Here is a 17,132-nt window from a genome sequence, read left to right on the forward strand (position 1 = left end):
TAAAAATAAACTCTTTTATAAAGGAGAACAGAGAAAATGAAACATACCATCTTGACAGCAGCTAGGTTGATGACTTTCTCCAGCCTCCCTCCACCCACATGACTCCATTCACTATCCCTCCCTTCCCCTCCTGTACCTTATTGTAGTGTCTTGGTGGTCTAACGGCCTCTTTGGGGCAGGAAAGAACCCCCTCTTTCCTGCCCAGCATGGCTATAGACCTCTTTTGCTCCCGGTGCTGTTTCAAAATGGCTGCCAAGGGTTCAAGCGGTGACCTTGCAAGACTTCTGCAGAAGTCTCACGAGGCCGCTGCTCGAACTCTCAACAGCCATTTTGAAACAGCACTGGGAGCAAGGCAGTCTGCAGACACACCGAGCAGGAAAGAGGGGGCTCTTTCATGGCACAAAGAGGTCACTAGACCACCAGGGCACCACACTAAGTTAAAGGAGGGGAGCGGAGAGGAGGATAAGACGCCCTATCTGCCCACCAGCCTGCCCGTTCGTCCGCAAATCTGGACAAATGGGAAGGCTGGCAAAACCCGCCAGGATGCCAAGTCATGTCTTCAAAAACAGGACATGTCTGGGTAAAACTGGACGTATGGTAATCCTATTGTTGGAGAGGGCAAAACTTGCCTCAAAGTGGCAGTGGACATTTAGCTTATTTTGTCCCCTGTTCATTGAAATGTAGTGCCTTTGAATATTTTTTTAACTATTTCCCCAGACTTGTAGGTGAGGAGGTGGGTTTGATGGGGAGGAACACTGAGCGCAAATCTATATAAATAATTCTCACCTCCAATGTTCTGAACCTCACTGTGTGGCGCAGGGAAACACTGAAGCCCTGTAGTCTTCTAGGCTGTCATCACCACTCACTCTCACTCTCACTCATAGACCCGCCCTCAGCCATGCCCCATCCACACATAATTCACAACCCCAACATTCTAAATGTAAATTTGTAGTTGCAAGATTCCATGTGTCTGCCCCGCCCTCAAGTCACAACGTGATGACGTGGAGGGCGGGGCTATAACACTCAGCCAATCACCAGTTCCACCGCCCTCCGACGCTCCCCCCCCGACGCACAGCCAGAAACAGCGACCTATGCAGGGCCTCCACCCCCCCACCGACGCACAGCGACAAACACCGCTACGCAGGGGGAGGAGTGCCGTCAGAACACCTGATCCGTCGGCACCCCGAAGCTGCCGCCCTCCACAAAAAAACTACCTACCTGCACCCTCCCGACGCTGCCCTCCAAACACCTCACGACACTGCTGCAGGAAAACCTTGCTAGCGCCCGTTTCATTGCTCACAGAAACGGGCCTTTTTTACTAGTTCTGTCATAATTTTCTATCTTGGACAAGATCTTCATGTTGTCTTGCAAAGGAACAGTAGTCAATTAAATTTCAATAAATAAATAAATAAATAAATAACACTACAATATCTGTCTGTGCAGTAAGTGTTAACATAACACAGTGCCAGTGCATGAATGTATAGTGAATCCCTTTATAGTAGCATGTAACAAAGCAAAGCATAAAATACTCTTCAGAGTGCAGTGAAATTACTCTGACAGTTAATAATCACGGTAATTTTTGCCACTTTAGGATTGCACCTGGCAGTTCAATACCATCACACACAGAAGAGAGTAGAACAAGGAAGCAATATTAGATACATACATGTGATTTGATATCCAAAGAAAACTAAACAGTATGACGTCAAGCAACAAACAGTATTTCTCATTCTAATAATTGATCCCAATTTGGAAAGGCATCCACTAGAGGCTGGAGCAAGTGCTAGACCGCAAAGTTAGACCACCAAGGATTGTAGGCAGGCCCGGCGAGGGGGGAGGGGCTATCCTGCTCGTGGATACTTCTCTGGAGTAGCTCCTGCACTCTGGAATGCACTCCTTGAAAGGCTTCATTCAACCAGGGCTTTTTTTGAGGGGGTACTTGGGGGTACTGAGTACCGGCACCTTTTCCATTATCTGCTAAAATTGACCCATGAACCCCAAGTTTTAATGAAAGATCTCAGGCTCTACACAACAATTCTGATTTGTCATAGATTCTGTGACTGGTTGCAGGGGGCCTGGCTATTGTGGGGTGGGCCTATCAGTGATCACCTCACCCCTGAAGGGAGTAAAGGCACCTTTTTTGCTAGTAAAAACACACTGCATTCAACTCAAGACTATCTCTACTTCAGGAAGCAGGTGAAAGCTTAGCTCTTCTCTCAAGCCTTTAACGGAAGAACTTAGAAGCTTGTCACACACAAGGACTAACCACTAGCTACATGTACTGTAGCAGGACTTGCTTATTTCCTACTCTAGCTCAGATTATATTCATGCACATTTGTGACTTGACGTGCAACTTTCTTTAAAATACTCCCCATGGCATTCATAGGCCAGCTGCCACCTGGGGCTAATCACCACTGCACACACCCCCCCCCCCCCCCTCCTGGTGCATCACCCCCCTGGCACATCACCTCCACTCTCCAAGTGGCTCTGCTGCTGGTTTTTGTCATTTTGTTACATTTGTACCCTGCACTTTCCCACTCATGGCAGGCTCAATGTGGCTTACATGGGGCAATGGAGGGTTAAGTGACTTGCCCAGAGTCACAAGGAGCTGCCTGTGCCTGAAGTGGGAATCGAACTCAGTTCCTCAGGACCAAAGTCCACCACCCTAACCACTAGGCCACTCCTCGCCTGCCCCAGAACAGGAAGTAATATCAGAGGCAGCAGGGAACCGGCGGAGACGACAGCTGTAAGACTGCTCCCTGCGCCCCCCTGCAGCGTGCATACATGACAGACCACTCCCACCGCCCCGCCCTTGGTACGCCACTGAGTATTCCCTTTATTTTTAACACCTGTCACTCTATCCTATCTATGTGTTCCGCCTTTGCTTACAACACTTACAGGGCACTGTTTAATAAGCTCTGCTTAGGGTGCGCTAGCGTTTTTATCGCATGATAAATGCTAAAGTCGCTAGTTTCAATGTGCATTAAACACGCTAGCACACTTTAGTAAACAGGGCCCACAGTATATTAAGATGTTTTATTGCATATTGTGTTGATATTGTAAGTAGCATATTATGCCATACTATGTACTGTGATTTGAATATTTTTACTGCTGTAATTGTCAGTTGCCTATGTTTGACTTATTCTTGCTGTACACTGTCTTGGGTGTAAATAAATCCCAATAAATGAAAAAAATTAATATATTATTCTTATGATCTTCTTGTTGTGATTTCTCCGGGTGGTACTATTTTTTTAATTTAATGTTCAGTTCATAACAGTCTACAGATATGGAAATTCTACTGAACCTTAACAACTTATTTTACTTTAATCATATCTGATAATCACACTTCACCAGCAAAAGACCAAAGCATGGTACAGATCTAAAATATGTTTTAAAGGTTCTACATAAAATAATCAACTAAATACCTCCTCTGGAGAGAGAGAAAATCCTCAGCTACCAAGAAATGCACTCAGAAACCAAGAAAATGTGACAGAAAGATGCAGAAATATTTCTTATTGTGCTGGGTGCTGCAGGCTTGATCAAAATCCATTTACTCCAAAAAGAGGCTATTTTTGGCTCAATGGAAAAACTATGGTAAATGTAGCAGTAAATTTGATAGACTGAGATCATAGTCCATATACATTTCTTTCCAAGCTTGTATAGACTGATTGTTAATGGAGGAGGAGTGGCCTAGTGGTTAGGGTGGTGGACTCTGCTCCTGGGGAACTGAGTTCAATTCCCACTTCAGGCACAGGCAGCTCCTTGTGACTCTGGGCAAGTCACTTAACCCTTCATTGCCCCAGGTACAAATAAGTACCTGTATATGTAAGCCACATTGAGCCTGCCATGAGTGGGAAAGCACAGGGTACAAATATAATAAATATATATTATTTAATTTAAGATTGTAGATTTGATGATGTTGTTACCCCTGGAGTCCGATATTACCCTACTGTCGTACGCGGTTGACATTTTCCTACTCTACCCGGCGAAGGAATCCTTGGACACCCTCCAAAATTAAATCAAATACTACATTACATACATTGAGAAGTGGGCCTCCAGCCACTTTCTGAACTTGAACAAGCAAAAAATGAGGTTAACCTGGTTTGGAGACAACACACCAAACTGCCCCATAGCTCTTGCCACTAGCGAAATCTTACAAATTGACGGAGTCACAAAAGTCCTAAGGATTACCCTCGACCCTGCCCTCACCTTCGAAAAACAGATAGCAACCCGCAAAATGTCCTTCCTAAAGGTCAGACAATTACGGGCAATCAGATCCTCCTTACAGAAAGAAGATTTCAGAGTTGTGGCACAAGCGACACTCCTTCCTCAACTAAACTACTGAAACTCATAGGAGCTGACTCTGTGAGTGCTGTGGGATCGAACACCCCCAACAGGGCCGCCGAGAGCCGGAGCCGGGCCTGGGACAAGGCCGCCCCCGCCCCCCCCCCCATCCAAGGTCGCCGCCCACCCGAGATCGCCGGGCCCCGCCCACCCGAGGTCACCGCCCACCCGAGATCGCTAGGCCCCCCCCGCCGCCTACCCACCTGAGGTCGCCGGGCCCCCTCCACCCGCTATTGGGCCGGGCCCTCGGAACTAACCTTAAGCCTCCTTTCACTTCACAGCAAGCAGCGGCGCAGGGCAGACCTCTCCTCCTTCCTTCCGTGCCCTGCCCTCGCAGACGTTACATCAGGCGAGGGCGGGACATGGAAGGAAGGAGTGGCCTGACCTGCTGCTGCTTGCTGTGAAGGAGGCTTAAGGGTAGTTCCGGGAGTGACGGAGGGCGGGCCAGGCGGCGACAGAGGGCAGGCCAGGCGGCGACAGAGGGCAGGCCAGGCGGCGCCAGGCCCCCCTGGAGGCCCGGGCCCTGGGACTTTTGTCCCCCCTGTCCCCCCTCTCGGCGGCCCTGACCCCCAATATTGAGAAATTTCCTTGCATTTGTCCAGGGAGGGGTTATTTCCATTGGGCTTAGCACCCCCAATAATTTTGAAAAGTTCTATATGTCCAAATTAACAAGAAACTGATAACCCGCCTTCAAGTTCTCCAGAACACTGCCGTCAGACTGATTCTTGGGCTGGGTCACTATGTCAGAATTTCCCCCTCGCTGAAGGAATTACACTGGCTACCAATTAGCCATCGAATCAGCTTCAAAACACTTTGCCTGATCTACAAGGCTCTCTTTGAATCAAATGCCAAAGGCCTGACGGATCTACTAGAAATCCCTTCCTCCTTCTGGAACCTCTGTTACCCCAGACACTATCATTGGGCTACCCTTCCACTAGAAAAGAAAACAAAAATCCATTCTTGAGAAATCATTCCCTTTTCATGGAGCACGCCAATGGAATGCCCTGAAATCACAACCTTCCTACACACAGTTCAGGAAACAGCTCAAAACTAATCTTCACCAGACCAATGCCTTAGCTCACCACACCCTACTGCCCCCTCCTGTCAACCTCCCCGTAATCCCTACCCCGCACTCCCAGTGATTCCCTAATAATGTAAGTTTGTAAACCACTGTGACTACGGTCGGTATATAAGAACCAGATTAGATTAGATTGTTACCTGCTTTGAACCTGATTGATTAGGAATTTGGCGGGATACAAATCTTTTACATTACATAACATACCCTGGCTTAGGAATGAGGTTCATTACTGTCATGGTATGCACAAAATTAAATCATCTGGAGACAAATTGCACCAAAAGACATTCAACACATTGGATCTTACTCATGCTCCTCCTCTAGTGCAATCTTTAGCATTTTGTGCTGATAATGTGGGAAGGGGTGCAGCACTGATGACATTAAAAACAGGAATAAACTCACACAGATATAAAAATCATACTTCACAAAGAAAAGCATGGCAGCATCTCTGCAGGGGAACATTTTTCAGGACCTGACCATTTCATCAATGACTTTATGACTAAGGGGTCCACTTACTAAGCTGCATTAAATGCTAGTGCGCGCTTAAGACAGAAAAAGTGGACTAATGAATAACAGCCTGACCCACATAAGCTGTGGAATTATGGGGGCCCTTTTACTAAGCCACACTGGCGCCTACGTGCGCCCAAAGCATGCCAATTCAGAACTACCGCCCGGCTACCACGTGGCCCGGGCGGTAATATCATTTTTTACCTGGGTCCACTAAGCGCCAGAATATCTCCGGCATGCGGTGCTAACCGCTGACGATTACCACCCGGTCAATGGGTGGCGATCTCAGGCCCAAACTGGACGAACACCAATTTTTATTTTGCCACATGTCCATTTTCGGCCCCCCCAAAAAGGCCTTTTTTGCAGGTGTGCTGAAAAATGGACTTGCACGCATCCAATACACACGTCTACATCAGCGCAGGCCATTTTTCAGCACATCTTAGTAAAAGGACCCCATGGTAACATAGTAGATGACAGCAGACAAAGACCTGAACAGTCCCATCCAGTCTGCCCAACAAAATAAACTCGTTGCATAAGGTATGATGTGATACCTCATATGTATACTTGATCTTGATTTGTCCTTGCCATTTTCAGGGCATAGACCATAGAATTCTGCCCGACACTGACCTTATTCTAAAACTTCTGAAATTGTCATCGAAGCCCCTGAAAAGCCGCACTCCAACCCATCCAAACCTATTCAGCCACAATCAGGGCATAGACCATAGAAGTCTGCCCAGCACTGGTTTTGTTTCCCAATTACCGGTGTTGCCACCTAATCTCCGCTAAGCTTCTTTGGATCCATTCCTTTTAAACAAGATATTAGCCCTGGATATTCAATGCCAGTAGCCAGACATGGCCCTGACATTGATTATCTAGGGCTAATTCTGAACATGGCGGTCTGCGTTTTAAAAAATGCTGACCGCCGCAGGCTGAATATTGACTTGTTAAACTGTATAGCAAATTAACAATGTGATGTTTCCCCTAAAGTCACAGCAAGCTGTGCACAAATCTGTTTAGAGCTTGCTCTAAAAGAGCATCACATTGGCAATGTTTGTGTTTTGTATTATATATTTGTAGAGACCTCTACAGTTCTGGTCTATGTGGATAGCAGAGACCTCTAGTGGCTCCACTAAACTACTGCACTTTCACTTGTGAATAGCCCCACAGTTTCTAGAACAAGGGGAGGCATTCTGACCAGTGAGGTAATGGTAGGAAGAGATCACTTTTGGAGGGAAACTGTAATTTGTATAAAACCCCAGGCATGTTTGAATTCTTTGTCTTTGTCTTCTGCTTCTTTGTCCATCGTAACACAGAATAAGGGGAAGGGCTTTCTGGATACTGCTATCCCAACCACCATACCACGTTTCAAGAACTTTGGCTAGCCCAGCCATTGTACCAGGAGAAGAAAAGAAATGGTGAGCAGTGACAGTGTTGCTCAAAGGTGTAAGATGGAATGGGGAACCAGCCCACTGCTACTTTTAAGGAGAAGGAGAAATGAGAGGCGAAGCTGAAGAAACAACAAGGGATCCTGGTCCCTGGGAAACAAGAAGAGTACCATAGAGGATGTCCCTGTGATCCACAAGGAAAAGAGGCCGTCAGTGGTGATTACATCTAGGGATAAACTAGCTCTGAAGATGTACCTGAGTACAAAATATAAAGGAGTCTTTCAATAGTGGATACTAGTCCTGAATGAAAAAATAAGTGACTGTAGTAGGTATTTGATGCTATAATTACTTTCTTCCTCTGCCTATGTTTTGCTACTGATGTAACTTTATCCTTTTAGATTAAATTCTATCTGGTCAATATTCAGCTGGCAGTGATCAGGTTTTTTTTTTTTTTTTAAACATTGGCCACCGCTGGCCCTATTCAGGTACCGGCACTGACTATCCAGGTATTGGACATCTGCTGAGTTACCCAGGTACCATCATTAGTCAGAAGCAGTACCTGAATAGCTACCCGATTAAGGGACCCTTTTACAAAGGTGCAATAGGGCTACCATGCGGGTAACATGCGCCAAATCGGCCCTACAACTAGGGAAGCGCAGGAGCCCAGTGGTAGTTCCAAAGTTGGTGAACGCAGTTTCCCATGGTATAAAATAACTTTCTATTTTCTACCGCAGGGGGGCATTCCTGGTGGTAATCGGCAGTGTGGCCACATTGCCATGTGCTGCCTGATTACCGCGGGGTTAGCACGTGAGCCCTTACTGCCAAGTAAATAGGAGATGGTAAGGACTCACATGGTAAATACCCAGGCGCTTTGGACTTAGCACCTGGCCATTATTGCCATTAGAAATTTGGATTTTTGGCAGACATGCTAAGAGGTGGCCTGAGTGCGCAGGAAAATCTCCCACTAAAAATAGCGCAGGCCACTTTTTAGCGCAGCTTTGTAAAAAGGGTACCTAAGACAGGACAGAGAAAAGTACATAAGTAATGCCACTCTGGGAAAAGACCAAGGGTCCATCGAGCCCAGCATCCTATCCATGACAGCGGCCAATCCAGGCCAAGGGCACCTGGCAAGCTTCCCAAACATACAAACATTCTATACATGTTATTCCTGGAATTGTGGATTTTTCCCAAGTCCATTTAGTAGCGATTTATGGACTTGCCCTTTAGGAAACCGTCTAACCCCTATTTAAACTCTGCCAAGCTGAAAAGCCCTAGCCCTAGCCTCCTTAGTCAGTCCTAAGTGAACTGGATAACTATCTGGTTACTAGCACTAATATTGGCAACATTTGATAACTCCTGGGCCTGCCCCAGCATTACCCAGTGGCAGTCTGCCTGTATTTTCAACAACATTATCCAGGTATATGGCGCTTAACTCCCACTGACCAGGTCTAACCCGGATTTTATCTCAATAGGAGCCACTCCTACCCAGATAACTCCCTTTGAAAACTGAACCCTATTTTATAAGGAAACCCTTTATACTTAGGTGAGAGGAATTCATTTGAGGCATATTGTTGCCAGCAAAGACTAAAACAAAGTCAATTAGGAGTAGCCTAATGGTTAGTGCAGCAGCCTTTGATACTGGCAACCTGGGTTTGACTCCCACTGCAGCTCCTTGTGACCGTCACCAAGTCACCTAATCCTCCTTTGCCCCAGGTACAAAAACTTAGATTGTGAGCCCTCTAGGGACAGAAAAAGGTACCTGCATATAATGTGTACATCTAGCAGCACTATAAAATAAGTAGTAGTAGCAGCACTTTGGGAAGTTTTATTTGTATTATTATTTTTACTTTAATGGAACAGTTAATTAAGATGTAAGTAACTTTCTTCTGAGAATGACACAACTTATTTTCAGCACTGATTGACTCCTCTCAAATATTTTCATCTTTGCATTTCTGACTTCTTGATTATGAATTATGAATAGTTGTTCTCAATAGCATTGTTCTCTGCTGTGAATACGTCTTTTTTTCTATATTCTGTAAGATAATGTTTGGCATATGCACGCAGATAAGAAACCACTGCATGCTTGTTGTTTGCCTGATTTGCTGGTCCTGTTTTTATATGATACTAGTAAAAGAGGCCCGTTTCAGAGCAAATGAAACGGGCGCTAGCAAGGTTTTCGTTGCCAACACCCCCCCCCCTCCCTCCCTGGCCAACCCCTTCGTTGTTCTGCCATTGCTCCGCCCTCGAGGGCGGGGCCCGGAGCGATTTTGGTGGCTTCACCACCACGAACCTTCGAACCTTTTTGAAGGAAGTCAGAGCTTGGCTTCACTGACGTCAGTGTCCTCAGAACGTTGAGGGTGAGTTTTATTATAGTAGATGGTTACACCTAATAAAGAGGATGTTAAAAAAAAAAAAGTAGAAATGTCTTCCTCCAAGCTTAAGAAGCCATATCTGGAAACAAAAATTTTCTGTGACAAAAAGAAAGCTGAAAGAGCAAGTTCCAGTCTGACTCCAGATTTATGGTTTCTGACTATACACTGTGCAGTCCTTTACTAGGCCATGTAAGTGCTTACGCGCACTCAATGCGCATCAATTCTGAGTTACCGCCCAGCTACCGTATGGCCCGGGTGCTAATTTCATTTTTGACACGCATCCGATAAGTACGTCAGAAAAAATTGTTTCCTAGGACCAGCAAAAAGCAGATGCAGCCAAAGCAAAGCAATGCATCCTGACAGTCACACTAACAGAATGAGTGGAGGAGTAGCCTAGTGGTTAGGGCAGTAGACTGCGATCCTGAGGAACTGGATTCGATATTCACTGCAGCTCTTTGTGACTCTGGGCAAGTCACTTAACCCTCCATTGCCTCAGGTACAAAATAAGTACCTGTATATAATATGTAAACCATTTTGATTGTAACCACAGAAAGGTGGTATATCAAGCAGTGGTGTTCCTTGGTCAGCTGCCACCCGGGGCAGATTGGCAGTGCGCCCCCCCCCCCCCCCCACCGGGTGCAGCACGTCGTCGTCCCCCCTGGCGCATCACCTCCAAGCCCCCTCCGGATGCATTCTTGTTACCTGCTGGGGTGCTGGGAGCAGCCATGCGGCTGTCGGCTCCGCCGGTCCCTGCTCCTTTTGTCCTGGAACAGGAAGTAACAGCAGAGGAAGCAGGGAACCGGCGGAGCCAACAGTCATGCGGCTGCTCCCTGCACCCCTCCTGCAGAATGCACCCGGGGCGGACCGCCTTGGTACACCACTGATATCAAGTTCCATCCCCTTTCCCTTTTCTTTCTTATCAATGCATACTTTTATCTGTAAGGAGGATGTACAGGTTTCAATGAGCCCATTTGCCCTGGTAAATGGCTTTTGGAAACATTTAAAAGTGTAAGGCTAGATTCAATACAAAGCTAGGCACTTGGATGATCGCACCAAGCAAGTATTCTGTAAAGGGCACTCTGCAGAGAGTGTCCTTTATAGAATGATAGCTTAGCTTACATGTTGCTACTACTACTACTTAACATTTCTAGAGCGCTACTAGGGTTACGCAGCGCTGTACAGTTTAACAACAAAGGACAGTCCCTGCTCAAAAGAGCTTACAATCTAATGGGCGAAATGTCAAGTGTCAAGTGGGGGCAGTCTAGATTTCCTGAATAGAGGTATGGTGGTTAGGTGCCGAAGGCGACATTGAAGAGGTGGGCTTTGAGCAAGGCTTTGAAGATGGGCAGGGAGGGGGCCTGGCGTATGGGCTCAGGGAGTTTATTCCAGGCATGGGGTGAGGCGAGGCAGAAAGGGCGGAGCCTGGAGTTGCTCTTAATTATGGGGGTGAGCACTTACACCTGCCAAATGCTGCTGTAAATACTGGTGCCCAACTCAAGGCAGTTAGGCACACAAATGCAGGTATTCCATAACATCGCACCTAATTTCTGGGAATGTCTCTGGCCCGCCCGTGTCCCTTCCATGGCCACAAGCCCTTTGGAATTACGTGCTTATGAAATTTAGTCGAACATGTTATAGAATAGGATGTAGGTCAGATCCACACATAACGCCTAATTATTGCCAATTAAGAGCTTGTAAAAGGGCCTCAAAGTTTATGGTTTTTTTTCTTTTATATTGTAATAAAAATTTTCAGTTGAAAAAAAAAACCATTTCAGGGGGCAGAGAGGAGTTGGGAGCCTGAAAATTAACTGAGAGGAGCAGAAGGCTGAGGGTCTGCCTAGCAGCCTTGCATCAGTTGTAGAAAGCAGGGATAGGTATAATGTTGGTCTTTGTAGCAAGAAGTGAAGAGATGATATGCTAAGTGAACCACATGGAATTAAGTTAATATATACGTTCCCACCTGCAACTAACTTATAGATAAGCAACCATCACCAGCATTATTTCCATCGGCATCTGAATATGGTGTATCTGAATTTAAGGCTAAATATGTTTATTTCATTTTATTTACATTATTTTAAAGGCTGATGAATAATTTACAAGTTGATCTAGTTTTCAGTGTAAGCTAATCATACATCAATTTACAAAACAAAAAATAGAGAAAAAAAATTACGTCAAAGTAAAGCAACCTGTTGACTTAATAGCAGTGTTGTACATTGACATGAGAAGGCCCTGGATTTAAATCCTATACCAGGTCTTCCCTTCCTGAACCAGCTTGGCTAGGAATGCTACAGAGGCAGCACTCACAACCCCTGGGATGTGTCACAGTCATCATGTGCAACAGCGACACTGGAACTGGACTTGGGGCACATGATTGTAATGTTTCAGAGAGAGAGATCTGTTTTTTGCGCTTACAGCAGTTGTGGGGCTTATCTGTTGGTGAAGTCTACAGGACTGTGGGCAACTGTGGCAGTATTTTCTTGGAGTTGGATAGTTTGTGGGGATAAGATGTTCTGGCAGAAGAGAAAAACATGTTGACAAAAGAGGAAATTGCGAAATAACTTGCAATAGCTGGAACGGAAAGAGTTGGGTACAGAACAACAGATGGCAGGACACGACAGTTTAACCACAGAAATTGAGAAATAGTTGAAAAAAAACAGGTCCCAAAATAGGTCCAGCCATAGACTTCTATTGAGAGAAGAGAGTATAAAAGAAGGGTGATTTGGGCTTAATTTCGGAGTCGTCCCCAACACTTCTCAGACGGCAGAGCGCTGTGCCATTGAACCCAGAATCTGTCCGATGTCTGTACTACTTTGAAACTTTGGTAAGAATAAATGCCTTCTATCTGAAACCTATCTCTGTCTTCATTTTCAAGTATTCCTTACCTGTCACTTATTTTACAAACTAAACTAAACCCACACCAGACACTCATTTTGTGCACAAAATACTGATAGATTCAAATAGACTATATGTGGGAACATAAATGGCCCAGAATACACCTAGTTTTTTTTTGGGGGGGGGAGGTAAAGGAGTTTGCAGGGTGGTGCAGTTGCAGGGGGAGATTTTGAGGGTGGGGTAGTTTAGGAGTTATTTTTGGGGTGTGGAGAGGTTTATGGGATGGTGGAGCAGTTGCTGGGGATAGCTTTAGGGGTGTGGCCATGGCAAAGGGATATTTTTTTGGGGGTGGGATAGTTTGTAGGATGGCGAGGCAGTCGCAGAGGTAATTTTTAGGGAATTTGGCAGTTGTGAGGATATTCTTTGGGTGTGGTGCAGTTTGCAAGGTGGCAGGGTAGCTGTGGGGTAGTTTTGGGGTGGAGGTACATCGGGGTAGTATGTAAATTGTTGGGAGGTAGCTTTGTGGGGTAAGGCAGTTTTTGGGATAGTGGGGCAGTTGTGGGGATAGCTTTTTCAGAGTGAGGCAATTTGCAAGGTGGTGGGGCATTTGCTGAGGCTGTTTTTGGAGGTGGGACAGTTTGCAAAATGGTGGTCCAGTGGTGGGGGATAGATTTTAGGGGTGGGGGCAGTTGTGAGGAGTATTTTTGGTGTGGGGCAGTTTGGAGGTTTGGGAGAAAAGAGAACATGGAGAGGCAATGTGAAAGGAGGTAGTGGCTAACTGCTGTATCACTCACTGTATGTATGTTTCTGTGGCCACAGAAGCTGGAACTCTCTCCAATAGAACCCCCGGATGCAATCTGGCCCATTTTTTTTTTTTAACTTGATACGCCTTTCTGCTGGGTTTTCCCCACTGGTTTTCCCCATTCCATTAAATGCTTGTAGAGTTATTTTGCAGGCAGACAGAAAGACTAACATGCATTCTCAACCCCTTTTAATTCTTTCCAACTTCTGCTGTGTTGGAAAGAATAAAAATGTGTGTACACATTTGATAATTGTGTTGGGTTGGGTTACTGGGGGAAATTATATGTTGCCTTGCTCCTACTGGGTATGTTACTACTGCCTTTAAAAGGACATATGCACATAGTTACATCTGACATTTAAAAAAAAATCAGTTCTGCTACAGTAAGTAATATTACTGCTACTAGTAAAAAAGGCCAGTTTCTGATACAAATGAAACGGGCGCTAGCAAGGTTTTCCTCGGAGTGTGTATGTTTGAGAGAGTGTATGTGAGCGTGACTGTGTGTGTGAGAGAGAGTGAATGTGCGAGTGTGTCTGTGTGAAACAGAGAGAGAGTGAGTCTGGGTGCGAGTGTGTCTGTGAGAGAGAGAGTGTGTGTGTGTGAATGAGAGTGTGTGCAAGTGCGTATGTGAGACAGTGTGAGAGAGAGTGTTTCACACAGATACAGTGTGTGTGCGAGAGAGAGTGTGTGTGAGACACAGACTCTCTGTGAGACTGAGTGTATGAGACCAAGAGAGTGTGTGAGTGACTGTGTGACACATAGAGAGTGAATATGATACAGTGTGAGACATAGAGTGTGTGAGAGACAGTGTGTGAGAGTAACAGAGAGAAAGACTGACTGTGAGAGACAGAGAGAGAGAGAGAGAGTGTGTGTGTGTGTGACAGAGATACCTCCCTCCCCTCTCTGGTGTCAGGCCCCCCCCTCCCTCCCTCTCTCTGGTGTCAGGCCCCTCTCCTCTCTCTCTGGTGTCTGAGTGTTACTGTGCAGGACACTGAGCTCTGGCTGTGCTTCAAGGAACTGACCAATCCTATTTAATAGAATGCACCTCCAACATTCTGAAGCCGAGAAACCTCGTGTGGTTGGTCACTTCTGCTTGTGACGAACCCGGAAGTACGTGATGTCAATTCAGGAGATGGATACAGAGAGCAGGAATGCCTCAGCCATGCAGTCAGCTTCAGAATGTTGGAGGTGCATTTTATTATATAGGATATTGTTACTAAAACAAATTAGTTGTAAGATGCCAATAAATACACACATTTCTCAATTTGTCTCGATATGTATATGTAAGTGGGGGGCAATTCTATAACAGTGCACCTATGTGGCACCAGTTCTATAAAGGAAAGTAGACGCCTATTTTTCTTTATAGAATACTAGTGTGATTGATTATATACACATTTACAGTGGGGGAAATAAGTATTTGATCCCTTGCTGATTTTGTAAGTTTGCCCACTGACAAAGACATGAGCAGCCCATAATTGAAGGGTAGGTTATTGGTAACAGTGAGAGATAGCACATCACAAATTAAATCCGGAAAATCACATTGTGGAAAGTATATGAATTTATTTGCATTCTGCAGAGGGAAATAAGTATTTAATCCCTCTGGCAAACAAGACCTAATACTTGGTGGCAAAACCCTTGTTGGCAAGCACAGCGGTCAGACGTCTTCTGTAGTTGATGATGAGGTTTGCATACATGTCAGGAGGAATTTTGGTCCACTCCTCTTTGCAGATCATCTCTAAATCATTAAGAGTTCTGGGCTGTCGCTTGGCAACTCGCAGCTTCAGCTCCCTCCATAAGTTTTCAATGGGATTAAGGTCTGGTGACTGGCTAGGCCACTCCATGACCCTAATGTGCTTCTTCCTGAGCCACTCCTTTGTTGCCTTGGCTGTATGTTTTGGGTCATTGTCGTGCTGGAAGACCCAGCCACGACCCATTTTTAAGGCCCTGGCGGAGGGAAGGAGGTTGTCACTCAGAATTGTACGGTACATGGCCCCATCCATTCTCCCATTGATGCGGTGAAGTAGTCCTGTGCCCTTAGCAGAGAAACACCCCCAAAACATAACATTTCCACCTCCATGCTTGACAGTGGGGACGGTGTTCTTTGGGTCATAGGCAGCATTTCTCTTCCTCCAAACACGGCGAGTTGAGTTCATGCCAAAGAGCTCAATTTTTGTCTCATCTGACCACAGCACCTTCTCCCAATCACTCTCGGCATCATCCAGGTGTTCACTGGCAAACTTCAGACGGGCCGTCACATGTGCCTTCCGGAGCAGGGGGACCTTGCGGGCACTGCAGGATTGCAATCCGTTATGTCGTAATGTGTTACCAATGGTTTTCGTGGTGACAGTGGTCCCAGCTGCCTTGAGATCATTGACAAGTTCCCCCCTTGTAGTTGTAGGCTGATTTCTAACCTTCCTCATGATCAAGGATACCCCACGAGGTGAGATTTTGCGTGGAGCCCCAGATCTTTGTCGATTGACAGTCATTTTGTACTTCTTCCATTTTCTTACTATGGCACCAACAGTTGTCTCCTTCTCGCCCAGCGTCTTACTGATGGTTTTGTAGCCCATTCCAGCCTTGTGCAGGTGTATGATCTTGTCCCTGACATCCTTAGACAGCTCCTTGCTCTTGGCCATTTTGTAGAGGTTAGAGTCTGACTGATTCACTGAGTCTGTGGACAGGTGTCTTTCATACAGGTGACCATTGCCGACAGCTGTCTGTCATGCAGGTAACGAGTTGATTTGGAGCATCTACCTGGTCTGTAGGGGCCAGATCTCTTACTGGTTGGTGGGGGATCAAATACTTATTTCCCTCTGCAGAATGCAAATAAATTCATATACTTTCCACAATGTGATTTTCCGGATTTAATTTGTGATGTGCTATCTCTCACTGTTACCAATAACCTACCCTTCAATTATGGGCTGCTCATGTCTTTGTCAGTGGGCAAACTTACAAAATCAGCAAGGGATCAAATACTTATTTCCACCACTGTATAATTTAGGTGTGCGCACTTAGCCAGCCAAGGAGCTGCTGTATGCGCCCAAGCCTAAATAGCTAAAACACACATGTAAATTATAGCATACGGTATACTATCATTGCATATTACTGCATAATTGGGGGCCCCGCCCACATTCTATTCATGTAAACGCCCACCTTTTATAGAATATTGTTGAGTCGAATTTTGGCATTTACACCTAATATCATCCAATTTTTAAAAGTCCACTTTAAATGCAATACTGCTGCTAGGTTGATTAATAATCAAATATTTGATCTCTAGGAAAAGTTTAGCCTCAGCTGAAGCCTCTGTGTGTGTGTGTTTTTTTAGCTAGTCACATTCTAGCTCTCTTCCAAAACGTCATTTTACACATGTATGTGGGGGGGAGGGGGAGGCACTGATTTAAAACTAGCTAGGGGAAAATGTGTTATCGGATTCCCCGGTCTCACTGCTCCTTTCTGTAACTAGCTGAGCCTCTGTGTTGCCTTACCTTTTCAAGTATTTACCCCCATACAGGATCTGTTGCAGCAAGGTGACCACAGCAAAGGCGCAGATGAATATGAAGAGCAAAGTTCTGTTTCCCAGTAGGTCTCGGCCGGCGGAAGGGTCAGTGTATCCCATGCTTGAATAATTCAAACTCCGGCGGATCCTTCCTTCAGTAGCACACCGTGCATCCCGCCATATGGAAGCCCTTCATCCTTCAGCAGGAGAGCGGCAGCAGGAAAGCCAAAGCCCTGCTGCGGGGGATCCCAAGGACACTGTGCCCCCCATGCAGTGAGCCTACCCGATGGCAAAGAACCGTGTGCAATGGCCGATTTCCAGGCTA

At 45.9% G+C, this 17,132-nt stretch overlaps 1 protein-coding gene across 3 annotated transcripts in view; it reads right to left on the reverse strand.

The window, feature by feature from the left end:
* ST8SIA5 (ST8 alpha-N-acetyl-neuraminide alpha-2,8-sialyltransferase 5) overlaps positions 1 to 16,927 on the reverse strand; it is a 98,586-nt gene extending 81,659 nt beyond the window's left edge. For all 3 annotated transcript variants that reach the window (XM_030191919.1, XM_030191918.1, XM_030191917.1), the window contains exon 1: positions 16,797 to 16,927. In XM_030191919.1, coding sequence (XP_030047779.1) covers positions 16,797 to 16,927 — 131 coding nt within the window. The remainder of the gene's footprint in view (positions 1 to 16,796) is intronic.
* Between the last annotated feature and the right edge of the window lie 205 nt (positions 16,928 to 17,132).

The sequence above is a fragment of the Microcaecilia unicolor genome, chromosome 2 (assembly GCF_901765095.1).
Source record: "Microcaecilia unicolor chromosome 2, aMicUni1.1, whole genome shotgun sequence".
NCBI classification, from domain to species: domain Eukaryota; kingdom Metazoa; phylum Chordata; class Amphibia; order Gymnophiona; family Siphonopidae; genus Microcaecilia; species Microcaecilia unicolor.